Raw genomic sequence first — 12772 nt, forward strand, 5'->3', positions numbered from 1 at the left:
CAGATACTCAAAAAGTGTACTTAAGTCCAGCACTCAAGTAAATGTACTTCATTACTGTCCACCTCTGGTGAATGGCAATATACACGTAAGCTAAAAGTTGTGGTCACACAGCAAGTGAACACTTAAGTGTCATGTCTTTGCGCACTTGAGTCTGGTGCAGCTCAAGCGGCCATGTGTGCTCACGGAGCGCATTGAGCGCACTCTTGAGACCCACTTGTTATGGGAAACACCTGATACTGATTTGAGCACAATCAGCACATGCATATAAGGACTCTGTTTTTACAGAGGCTTTGTGAAGTATCATCATTGTCACTGTCACGTTTGTTTCCAGACATATTTATAACACTGTTTAAATACTCTGCTTTATGATTCTGCTTGGCAGCACGGTGGTGTAGTGGTTAGCGCTGTCGCCTCACAATAAGAAGGTCTGGGTTCGAGCCCCATGGCCGGCGAGGGCCTTTCTGTGTGGAGTTTGCATGTTCTCCCCGTGTCCGCGTGGGTTTCCTCCGGGTGCTCCGGTTTCCCCCACAGTCCAAAGACATGCAGGTTAGGTTAACTGGTGACTCTAAATTGACCGTAGGTGTGAATGTGAGTGTGAATGATTGTCTGTGTCTATGTGTCAGCCCTGTGATGACCTGGCGACTTGTCGAGGGTGTACCCCGCCTTTCGCCCGTAGTCAGCTGGGATAGGCTCCAGCTTGCCTGCGACCCTGTAGAAGGATAAAGCGGCTAGAGATAATGAGATGAGATGAGATCATGCCTGCTGATAAACACTCTTCCTGCACTTAGATCCATCTACCGCCGTCTATCTTGTAGTGTCCTGATCCCCAGATCTTTAACCCAGCCACATATAAAAAGTTGTACGCCTCCGTGCTCTTCCAGGTTTTCATCTGTGTGTCCGTGTAGAATGATGTCTGCAGCACCAGGTAGTTTGAGATGTCGGGGAACTCAACAGATGGATAATTTTCCAACTCATAAGAAAAATCTTTCTTTGTTAGCGTGTAAGGATCGAATCCCATTGAGCGGTTTCTATATCCACTTCTTTTGAGTGTACTTCTTGGTTTTAATAACTTGCTTGTTTGCTGAACACAAACATGGCAATAAGTTCTTGTGTTAATGGACCAGACTCCACTTTTGGATCATTAATCCCTTTTGACTGAGAATGCCCTGCATGCATGGTTTGGCTTCTGGCACATCCGTACTGTTTTAAATACAATACCTACAATTAAAAACAATTTGTTTTTATTGCATTTATTTAATTCCTGGGCTCCCTTCTGTAACAGGGAGTGATGTCATATCCCGTTAATACACTTTACAGTCACGGGCGATTGCTCTAAGACAACGAGGGAGGCTCAGCCTCCTCTAAAAATGACGAACATCGTGTAGGATGAATTGCGCTAGGCTTATGTTATAGCCGACCTTATAATATTGCTATTTCAGATCCAGAATCACAGAAATATATGTGCTCAACCCACTACAGTGCGAAATAATTCCGTTATAACTTTCCCCAGTTCGCCTAATGTGTGCGTGAGTTTTTCCCCCTCGTGACAGCGCGATGCAGCCCAGCCTCAGTGGATTGGGAGCTTGTGCTTGTCGATCTCAAAATGCAAGACGATTATTGGACAAATACTGTGAAAACGCCCGCCCACGGAGTCTCACGGACTCCCAGCCTCAGTGGACTTCAACGGCATTTGGGAGCTATGCGTTTGTCAATCTCAAAATGCAAGACGGTTATTGGACAAATACTGCGCAAATGCCTGCCCACGGACTCCCAGCCTCACATGGGAGGGACATGGCAGTTTCCGCGAGGAGACTGGTGATTGGTGAAAGCGGCCGGATATTTTCTTTGATTGACAGCTCGTTTCAACTATAGACAGGCAGCGGTACAGTGTTGCCAGATTGGGGGGTTTCCCGCCCAATTGGGCGGTTTTGAGTGCATTTTGGCGGGTTTTGAACATATTTTGGGCTGGATAACGTCAGCAGTATCTGGCAACATCAGTTCAGTCCCATGCAGATTCGCAAGTGGTGTGGTGTATTGTAAGAGATCAGCTTACATTTCGATTTCATTCATTACATACAGTTTCTACCAGCTTTTTTAGTTTGTATATATTTTCATTGTAAATAAAGTGTAAATATAGTGTTGTCAAGTTTGCTATCTTAGTTCCAGAAATTTCGTTTATTTGAGTGACTGAACTTGAACTTGAGGGGGCTAGTCAGCTAGCAAGAAAGCTGCGCACGGAGGCCAAGCATTGCTGATTTAATTTTGGCGAAGCCATTTGCCAGTCTTCCTTTCGAGGAAAAAATTAAAATTAAAGAGCAGGGTAGACCAACGCCTCAAATTGACTTGGTGAAAAAGGTAGGGAATAATACTCGTTCCTTTCAGCTCTCCTGGTACGAGAAAGTGAATTGGCTAACAGCAAGTGACCCACATCAACAACAGTAAATAGGCTACTTTAGTAATATGTCATGGATGGACCAAAAATATAGAATCTATTTAAAATGTTTATGCTGAGTATATTATATTGGAATATATATTTTTCTGGATATGAATTAAACACAGCTACAATTTGGAAAACATTTTTAAACAAAAACACAGCCGAGAACATTTCACACTACAGACCTGGATTAAAAGTGAAGGGTTATCAAAATTGTCAATAAAACATTTCTCAGTCAAAATGAGTAAAATATAGGGAAAGTGTCATTGAATGAAATGTGTGGCACCCAGCTCTACTGCTGAGGTTCCTGACAAAGAGCTGCTTTCAATAATGATCAATTTTTAAACAACATGCCACAATTGTAAAATATAAAATGTTAAAATATACACCCCCCCACCCCCCACCCCCCCAACACCACCATCATGTATATTGGACAGTAGGCTAATGGGCCAAAAGAACCTGTTATTTCACAGTTTGTGACGCTGCCAACAATCAGCCAGATCAGAGGCAAGAGTATGGGCAAAATTGATGTTTTTTCTTTTAAAATCTGGAAATATCATAACCGACCAGCCTCCCCTGTTTGAAAGACTACCAGCCGCCACTGTTTACAGTAGATTGTTAGACTCCAATAGAATAGATGAGCCAAAATAATTGGGGATCTTTTTTAATGGGCCTTGACTCATTACAAGTATGAATAGGTGGGCCTTAAAGCAGAAAAAGTTGAGAACCCCTGGCTTAAGTAATTCTGTTGTGACTTTGATCATTATGGTTAACGTCTCAGAGATTCTCAGTTCTGTTGCTGACCAGCAAAAGGTTTAGTACCAGATTGGGTTCCATCAGGCTACACATGGGAGGCAGTGGGAAGAGTCATACAAGGCAGAGGTGAAAAACCTGGAGGTGGCTGGAACACACGTTTTGGCTTCAAAGTGGAAGCAGGCTTGGTGACGGCAGTCCTGAAATGATGTACAGTAGGACTTCAGATTGCTCCGTCACTTTGGCAGAGGGCCTGTAGTAGGACAATAGGTCTGTATAAACTACAAGGAACAATGACAGACTTGGATCAGGTGTTGTTTGCATGTACTGTAGAGTGCTTACATACTAGCTCTTTTTCCAGCCTCATCCTTAGAAGTGAGGGAGTCCCTTTTAGTGGCCCTCACCAGATGTTTCCTTGCCCCTTCACCAGAATCTGTATTTGAGAGGAACATTAACAGGGTGAACAAGTTACCGTATTGTAGCATGTGTGAAACTGCAATGGCACGATGATGAACATGAATCACATTCAGATTCAAACAGTCTCTCTCTCTCTCTCTCTCTCTCTGTGTGTTTCATCAGCATAAACTTGGAACGTCAGATTAGCCTGCGCAAGTTAGCTGTCAAGCAATACTCACGGCAAAAGTGTTACCTCACCTGGACTGAATATCAACCAAAGACAGCAAACAATTGGCAATACACACTCACCAGCCACTTTAATAGGTGCTTGCTGTTGATTCTAAGATTCCTGTTCTTGGCTGCAGGAGTGGAACCCAATGTGTTCTTCTGCTGTTGTATGCTGAGATGCTTTTCTGCTCACCACGGTTGTAAAGAATGATTATATGAGCTGCTATATCCTTCCTGGCAGCTTGAACCAATCTGTGGTGGGTTTCCCAAAAGCCTCTTAGTGCTAAGAGCATCTTAACTAGGAGAAAGAGTGTTCGTTGTGCTGCTCGCTCTACCATTTAACAATGATCTTTGTGCTACGATGCTTTTGGGAAACTCAGCACTGTCCATTTTCCTCTGATCTCTCTTATCAACAAGGCATTTCCACCCACAGAACTGTCGTTCACCCGATTTTTTTGTTTGTTTGTTTTTCGCACCATTCTGTGTAAACTCTCGAGACTGATGTGTGTGAAAACCCCAGGAGATCAGCAGTTTGTGAAATACTCAAACCAGTCCGTCTGGCTCAAACCAACACCCATGCCACAGTGAAAGTCACACTTTGAGATCACAATTTTTCCCATTCTGATGTTTGAAGTGAACATTAACTGAAGCTCTTGATCTGTATCTGTATGATTTCATGCACTGTGCTGCTGTCAAGGGATCGGCTGATTAGAGAACTGCATCAAACAGCAGGTGGATTGGTGTTCCTAATAAAGTGGCCCGTGAGTGTATTTTAAAAGAACACCGTAAAGAACAAACACAGATTTCCACGATTTCTGAGACACTCAATGTGTGATGAAATTTTACCTCAGAAAATGAAGTCCTCACGTTCCAGAAAGTTCTCTCTTCGCGCCATTCTCAAGTCTCCATTGGCTATAAGGTTCTTACCATCACCTCCTAAAACAGCCTAACAAACTTATATTAAAGTCCTCTATGCATTTTCATATATTCTACTTGTTTTGACTATGTGGCAGCCGTCACAGCAGCCCAGCTTGGCTTTAAGGTACCACTGTCTGTGTGTTTTTGCGTGGAATAGCCTTTTTTCACTCCGTCACTCTGAAATATATACAGTACATATAAATTGTATTCTCAGTGATATGTCAGTCAGTGGTGGCACGGTGGTGTAGTGGTTAGCGCTGTCGCCTCACAGCAAGAAGGTCCAGGTTTGAGCCCCGTGGCCGGCGAGGGCCTTTCTGTGCGGAGTTTGCATGTTCTCCCCGTGTCCGCGTGGGTTTCCTCCGGGTGCTCCGGTTTCCCCCACAGTCCAAAGACATGCAGGTTAGGCTAACTGGTGACTCTAAATTGACTGTGAGTGTGAATGGTTGTCTGTGTCTATGTGTCAGCCCTGTGATGACCTGGCGACTTGTCCAGGGTGTACCCCGCCTTTCGCCTGTAGTCAGCTGGGATAGGCTCCAGCTTGCCTGCGATCCTGTAGAACAGGATAAAGCGGCTAGAGATAATGAGATGAGATGAGATGTCAGTCAGTAAATTGTTGTACTTGATCACAGACTGACACTCCCGTCTATAGTGCCAGTCTGGGACTCTCTGGAGAAAGAACTGATTCTCAGGTTGGATTAAAGGTGCTGTCTGTGATTTTACAGTAACGTTTCTTGTCTTGTAATATTCATTTAATTTCAATGATACCTAAGAAATCCGAGATTCACAACATCCCCTTCTTTGAGATGTTACTTTTGATTCCTTTTGTTTTCGGATCCCCAGAGTGGTTTACTTTCCAACTATTGGAGTTTTCCAGTTTGCTTGTTTTCTTGCCAAAATCACATCTTGTGATTGTGAACTGATTTGTGCAGACCCCGTTACATCATTCTCATTTTTTTCCCATTCTCGTCTTCTCAATTAGTCGAAGAACTGGATGTGTTATGAACCCTCTTTGATACACAGCTTGCACTGTTTATGTATGTACTATGCCTGCATCACTCGGGTTGATGAAGATGGGCAGAGGTGAGGTCACGGTCACAGTCAGTCACGGTCGTGACTTTGCTATTAGTGCTTGGTAAGAAATCTCCACTATAACTAGCTCCAAAGGAAAATGTCCTGGTGATCCTCTATGACTTTCCATTTCTGATTCATGTTTTCCAGCCTGGAAATTAAGCTTCACCCAAATTCAGATCTGATCTGCTGTTTACATTGCAATTGCAGTTCCCTGTACAAGCAGCAGATGGAGCTAAAACATAACTGTTCCAAACAAACATTGGAACATCTATCCATTATCTGTAGCCGCTTATCTTGTCCTACAGGGTCGCAGGCAAGCTGGAGCCTATCCCAGCTGACTATGGGCGAAAGGCAGGTTACACCCTGGACAAGTTGCTAGGTCATTGCAGGGATGACATATAGAGACAAACAACCATTCACACTCAAAGTCAATTTAGAGTCACCAATTAACCTTACCTGCATGTCTTTGGACTGTGGGGGAAACCAGAGCACCCAGGGGAAACCCACACGGGGAGAACATGCAAACTCCACATAGAAAGGCCCTTGTCGGCCACTGGGCTCGAACCCAGGACCTTCTTGCTGTGAGGCAACAGTGCTAACGCCCCAACAAACAAGCAAACATCATATAGACAAAATATAATGTTGGACAATCTATATAGTAGGGATTAGTGGATTGAAATTAATCCATAATGATGTCAAAGATACATTTTCAATCCATCCTCATGACTATGAAACTAATTTGACTTTCTCATAACTCTAGTGTCTATTACATTACAGGTATTCGCAGACGCTGCTATCCAGAGCAACGTACAACACACCTAGAGCAGCCTGAAGACCAGTTGGGGGTTAGGTGCCTTGCTCAAGGGCACTTCAGCCATTCCTACTGGTCCAGGGAATCAAATCAGTGACCTTTTGGCCCCAAAGCTGCTTCTCTAACCTTAAGGCCATGGCTTCCCCATGAAACACAGCATTCAACAACATTAAATGGAGCTATGAACGGATAAAAAGTGTGACGCACCTTTATATCTTTAAGACATAAAAATCTGAATCCCTACTGTGACCCAAGAGAAAGAAAACACTTCAGGATGTGATATTATTGGAAAATAACCAATGACAAGGTGGTATAGTGTGTCCCAAGTTGATGATTTTCCTATAACAGCACTTCTTTGTAAAACAACCATACAAGTTGGTGTACACTTACTGAATATGTACAAAATAAATAAATGGCATCTTTTTTTTCCTAAGTGCATTTTGGATCATCTTTACACTTTTTTTGGATATAAGTAAGTATGTTGAACTGTGGCGGCATGGTGGTGTAGTGGTTAGCGCTGTCGCCTCACAGCAAGAAGGTCCGGGTTCGAGCCCCGTGGCCGGCGAGGGCCTTTCTGTGTGGAGTTTGTATGTTCTCCGCGTGGGTTTCCTCCGGGTGCTCTGGTTTCCCCCACAGTCCAAAGACATGCAGGTTAGGTTAACTGGTGACTCTAAATTGACCGTAGGTGTGAATGTGAGTGTGAATGGTTGTCTGTGTCTATGTGTCAGCCCTGTGATGACCTGGCGACTTGTCCAGGGTGTACCCCGCCTTTCGCCCGTAGTCACCTGCGACCCTGTAGAACAGGATAAAGCGGCTAGAGATAATGAGATGAGATGAGATGTTGAACTGCTTCGCACATTTCAACAGTTCTCCCAATATCACTGACATGTAAAGTTGTAAAGGAGTGCGTCCATGATGGAAAACCCTACACTGAAAAGTTTGGTGTAACTATGGATAAATGTGTTCGTGTGCTGCACTGATTTTAGCCGTGCATACAGGAAAACATCCTCATAACAACGGAATCTGGTTTAGCCGTGTTTGATTAAGGTAACTGTAATAAGTATGCTGAAGTGCTGCCTCATAGCTCCAGGATCCCTGGTATTAAGAATATAAAGAAATATAACTGAATAATGTGTCTTTAATAGAGCACACTGTGAAAGAAGAGCTCGAAAGGTCCTCAGTGATGAACGAAGCTCTTTATTAGAACAGCATCTCCATTTTAGTCACACACACTCACACGGTCTTTTGGGAACATGCAGAAGATAACCAACTCAGCAGAGAAAACCTCGAGTTAATAATAAGCCACAGAAATGCCCAGTCTGCATTCTAGAATATGGGTTAACATTGTGAAGAATAAATCTGGATCAGTACACAGGCACTGAAAAGGGTCGTCGTCTCACCCCCCCCCCCCCCCCCCACACACACACACACAGATGTAAAATGGTCTCAATGCAAAGAAGCTGGTTAGAAAGGAGTCTGAACTTTCCACTTTGCAAAGTCATGCACTCCAAAACAGTAAACAAGAAGTAAATAAGTCATTTACGTTTTTTTTTTCCTTAGGGGTACAAATTACCACCACTGAAGCCTGGAAGTGACCGATATCATAACATGATACACACTTCTGGATGTATTTCAGGTTTTATTAGAAGTTCTATATCACCATGATATGATGAAATATTTGTAGTTGACTGGATGTAAAATTCTATTCAATTTTTTCTTTGTGTACTTCGATAAATCCTTTACTGTAATGTTTTATAAATAAATAACTTGTGATTTGTACTATTTCACATCTCTTACGGTTTCTAATTTGATAACAATCCTCAACAACACTAAACACCCATTTTGGGGTTTTCCCCCCAAATATATTGAGGGTGCCAATAATTTTGCACATCAAAATACAATGCTCTGTAATAAAAATATCTGTATGTAAGATTAGGCTCGTGTGATATAATAATTTATATGTAATATTATAATACAATGCAACAATAATCAGTGATATTACTCTGATTATATTTTATTACAACCAACCTTTATGAGTTTAGTGAGTAACGAGTATGCTAGGATTCGAAGCAGGGGTGGACAGTAACGAAATACATTTACTTGAGTACTGTACTTAAAAAGTACACTTTTTGAGTATCTGTACTTCACTTGAGTATTATTTTGTTTGGAAACTTATGACTTTAACTTCACTACATTTGAACGGCAAATATTGTACTTTTCACTCCACTACATTTCTATCAAGGTCCTCGTTACTATGAAGCAGCTTTGAAAGTGGATGGTTTTACTTTTCTTTTCTAAAACGTGATTGGTTTTTTCACAGGTGACACTGAGACAGTCTGTCAGTAGTCACTAGGGTCACGTCACGTCCATAGACTGTATAAAATCAAGTTCACTGATTTCTCAGCAGCATTATTTGAACACGATCAGTTGATGGCAGAATGGAAGGAGGCGGTTCTTCATGAACACCATCATGGCTTTACCGAGAACCCATGTTTCAGTTTTCTGAAAGGAATAAAGATTCGTTTAGTTTTAAATGTTTGCTTTGTTTGCCAAAAACCAAACCACATCAAACTACAAAAACTCATCGTCCGACCTGCGGAAGCATATTGAGGTCTGTAAACGTTTTATTCCAAGAGAAAGCTTGCAACGAAGTTGTCTGTGCTTTTAGAGCTAGCGATAACGTTGCAATAGCGTTGCAGTCTGGTTAGTCAAATGACTTTCTATGGATTTGCCCGCCAAGTTGCCGTAGCCTTGTCCACAGCTAACGTTTACACATAGCTGGGTAACTTGGACACTGTTAGTTAGCATGTAAAACAGAGTTACGCTAACATGAATAACGTTAACTTATCTGAAGTCCTTTCAGAAATATGTTTTAGCATAATGCTGCCAAATAAACAGAATGTAGAAATCTTTCTTTTCTAGTAGCGTTAGGTACTCAGTATGATTTAGAGTTTGAAAAGAGTTTGCCAGCATGTCAGGTGGATTTTCACTGACTAGCTAGCTTAACGTTAAACCATCATGATGGCACAGCATGCGTTCATTTTGTGAATTCACATTTCCGTCTTTGGTAACGGCGTTAGGTTTTGTAAGCGTTGTGGCAATAATACAACGATGTGTTGACAGAAAATGTACTTTTAATACTTAAGTATTTTTAAAAGCAAGTACTTCAGTGCTTTAACTTCAGTAAAAATTTGACTGGACAACTTTCACGTGTATCGGAGTAACATTTGACCGGTGGGATCTGTACTTTGACTTCAGTAATGAAGTTGGGTACTTTGTCCACTTCTGATTGGAAGTAAGTTCTGACTCAAAAATACACCTAAAAGAGTGGGGGGGGGGGTTTTTTTTCCACTCAATAAAAACGACAGATGAGCTGCTTGACAAATGAATCTGGAACGATTCTCGCAGGTGTTTCACTCTCTGATATGAACTGACACCACCAGAAAGCCCCGCCCCCTTCGTCTATCTCACACATTCGACTGGGTAAATGGGGAATGTTTCCAGTTAATCTAATCTAATCTAATCTATCAGTGTATATTTGGTTCGATTTAGCTAACATTACAATTACAGAGTTAACTTCAGAAATATTTTTGGGTAAAAATGGCAAAAAAAATTGGACTTTTGAAAGCAAACAAGGATGAAATGTCAGCCATGTGGATGTTAGGCAACTGACTGTAAATGAATTATATCAAATTATATCGTTTACTATGTATTAATGAAGAATCACCTAAAAATCCACCATCCAGCTGAGATTTTGTAATTGCCACTGCCAACAAGCAGCCCCCGACTGCACAGCTTTTTCAATGTTTTTTTGAGGCTATTATTTTTATTAAACCAGATAATCAATAGCACACAAGCCTAAGTTGGATGTGATATTGACAATTATTACATACCTCATGGGCAATGAGTCTTTAGCTTCGTTATCAGGTGGAAATGGCAAATATTGCAAATCTCAAATACTTGGTGCATGCTGGAAACTCTGTCTTGGCAGTCATGCATGCTCAAAATCACACACACACACACACACATGGCTCACAGGTAAACGGACCAGTAGATGACGTTGAAAAAGAGAAAGGAGAAAGGGAATAGTGCACGAGCGTACAGGTCGACGCGCTTGGCAGCTGACGGGATGACAGGTTTTGGGGGCGGCGGCTTCTTAGCATTCTTGTTCTGCGATTTGAGCAGCGCATTTGTGGACTCGATGGGCTTCCCGTAGCAGTCGAAGTTGGAGAGCTCGAAGTCGCGTGGCAGAGAGCCGACAATACTGAAATCGTTAGAGCGCAGGTCCGATTTGGAGGTGCACACCTTCTTACAGCGGGTTTCAACCACCTGGAGGTGCAGACACACAACACACACACAATGTTCACAGATGTTCCACACTCTTAAATGTTACTATAAATAGTTAAAACTATGATATGTCACTCTTTAATAAATACAAATGATAGTTGTTGGAAAATGCTGCCATATAAGAGGAATAAACCATTCCGGGACATGCTGTTATTGGAAAATAATCAACTTTGGAGTGGGAACAGTAACTCTGCTTCATCACACCGCGGAGATTTTGAACTCGTGAATTTGATTGGTCAGAAACTCTACTTTGGATTCAGGCTATTTGAAAACATTTTGTTTGGTTGTGTTTAAAAGTGGTTTATGGAACTGAGTTTAAATGAAGTAAATCCTGATACTGATAAAACTGTGTCAATGGTCAAGAAGCATGTGAGAGAGTTTTATACTGTAAGAACAAAATCCTGTGTGCTGCAGCGCTATTGCTTGAGGCTTCTTGTCTGTTAGAACACATTAGACTCAAACCCCACAAACACATCTTTTCCTCTTCACCCGTATCTCACTGCGCATGCTCAGAACAGCCCAGTACAGTGGTTAATGATGCAGAGCTAAAAAAATTCCAAGATTACAGCCAAAAAGTGTTGGCTGCTGCGCTGCTTCTTCTTGCTCGTCTGATTATAATTTCTATCAAAATGGTTTGCTACAACGTTCCAGGAGAAATCTAACAGCGGCACAGTGGTGTAAGTGGTTAGCATAGTTGCCTCACAGCAAGAAGGTCCTGAGTTCGAGCCCAGTAGCTGACGGGGGCCTTTCTGTGTGGAGTTTGCATGTTCTCCCCGTGTCTGCGTGGGTTTCCTTCGGGTGCTCTGGTTTCGCCCAAAGACATGCGGTGAGGTTAATATGGGACGGCCTTGGGCTGAGGTGCCCTTGAGCGAGGCACCTACACTACCGTTCAAAAATTTGGGGTCACCCAGACAATTTTGTGTTTTCCATGAAAAGTCACACTTTTATTTACCACCATAAGTTGTAAAATGAATAGAAAATATAGTCAAGACATTTTTCTGGCCATTTTGAGCATTTAATCGACCCCACAAATGTGATGCTCCAGAAACTCAATCTGCTCAAAGGAAGGTCAGTTTTATTGGACACTGTTAGTTAGCATGTAAAAACAGAGTTACGCTAACATGAATAACGTTAACTTATCTGAAGTCCTTTCAGAAATACAGTGGTGCTTGAAAGTTTGTTTGAATGTTCTATATTTCTGCATAAATATGACCTAAAACATCATCAGATTTTCACACAAGTCCTAAAAGTAGATAAAGAGAACCCAGTGAAACAAATGAGACAAAAATTTTATACTTGGTCATTTATTTATTGAGGAAAATGATCCAATATTACATATCTGTGAGTGGCAAAAGTATGTGAACCTTTGCTTTCAGTATCTGGTGTGACCCCCTTGTGCAGCAATAACTGCAACTAAACGTTTGCGGTAACTGTTGATCAGTCCTGCACACCGGCTTGGAGGAATTTTAGCCCGTTCCTCCGTACAGAACAGCTTCAACTCTGGGATGTTGGTGGGTTTCCTCACATGAACTGCTCGCTTCAGGTCCTTCCACAACATTTCCATTGGATTAAGGTCAGGACTTTGACTTGGCCATTCCAAAACATTAACTTTATTCTTCTTGAACCATTCTTTGGTAGAATGACTTGTGTGCTTAGGGTCGTTGTCTTGCTGCATGACCCACCTTCTCTTGAGATTCAGTTCATGGACAGATGTCCTGACATTTTCCTTTAGAATTCGTTGGTATAATTCAGAATTCATTGTTCCATCACTGATGGCAAGCCGTCCTGGCCCAGATGCAGCAAAACAGGCCCAA

The 12772-nt window shown here is 42.1% G+C and overlaps 1 protein-coding gene across 2 annotated transcripts in view; it reads right to left on the reverse strand.

The window, feature by feature from the left end:
* Positions 1-8035: 8035 nt before the first annotated feature.
* glrba (glycine receptor, beta a) overlaps positions 8036-12772 on the reverse strand; it is a 77426-nt gene continuing 72689 nt past the window's right edge. For both annotated transcript variants that reach the window (XM_060915867.1, XM_060915866.1), the window contains exon 11: positions 8036-10940. In XM_060915867.1, coding sequence (XP_060771850.1) covers positions 10644-10940 — 297 coding nt within the window. In that variant the 3' untranslated portion in view covers positions 8036-10643. The remainder of the gene's footprint in view (positions 10941-12772) is intronic.

Source organism: Neoarius graeffei, chromosome 3 (assembly GCF_027579695.1).
Source record: "Neoarius graeffei isolate fNeoGra1 chromosome 3, fNeoGra1.pri, whole genome shotgun sequence".
NCBI lineage: Eukaryota > Metazoa > Chordata > Actinopteri > Siluriformes > Ariidae > Neoarius > Neoarius graeffei.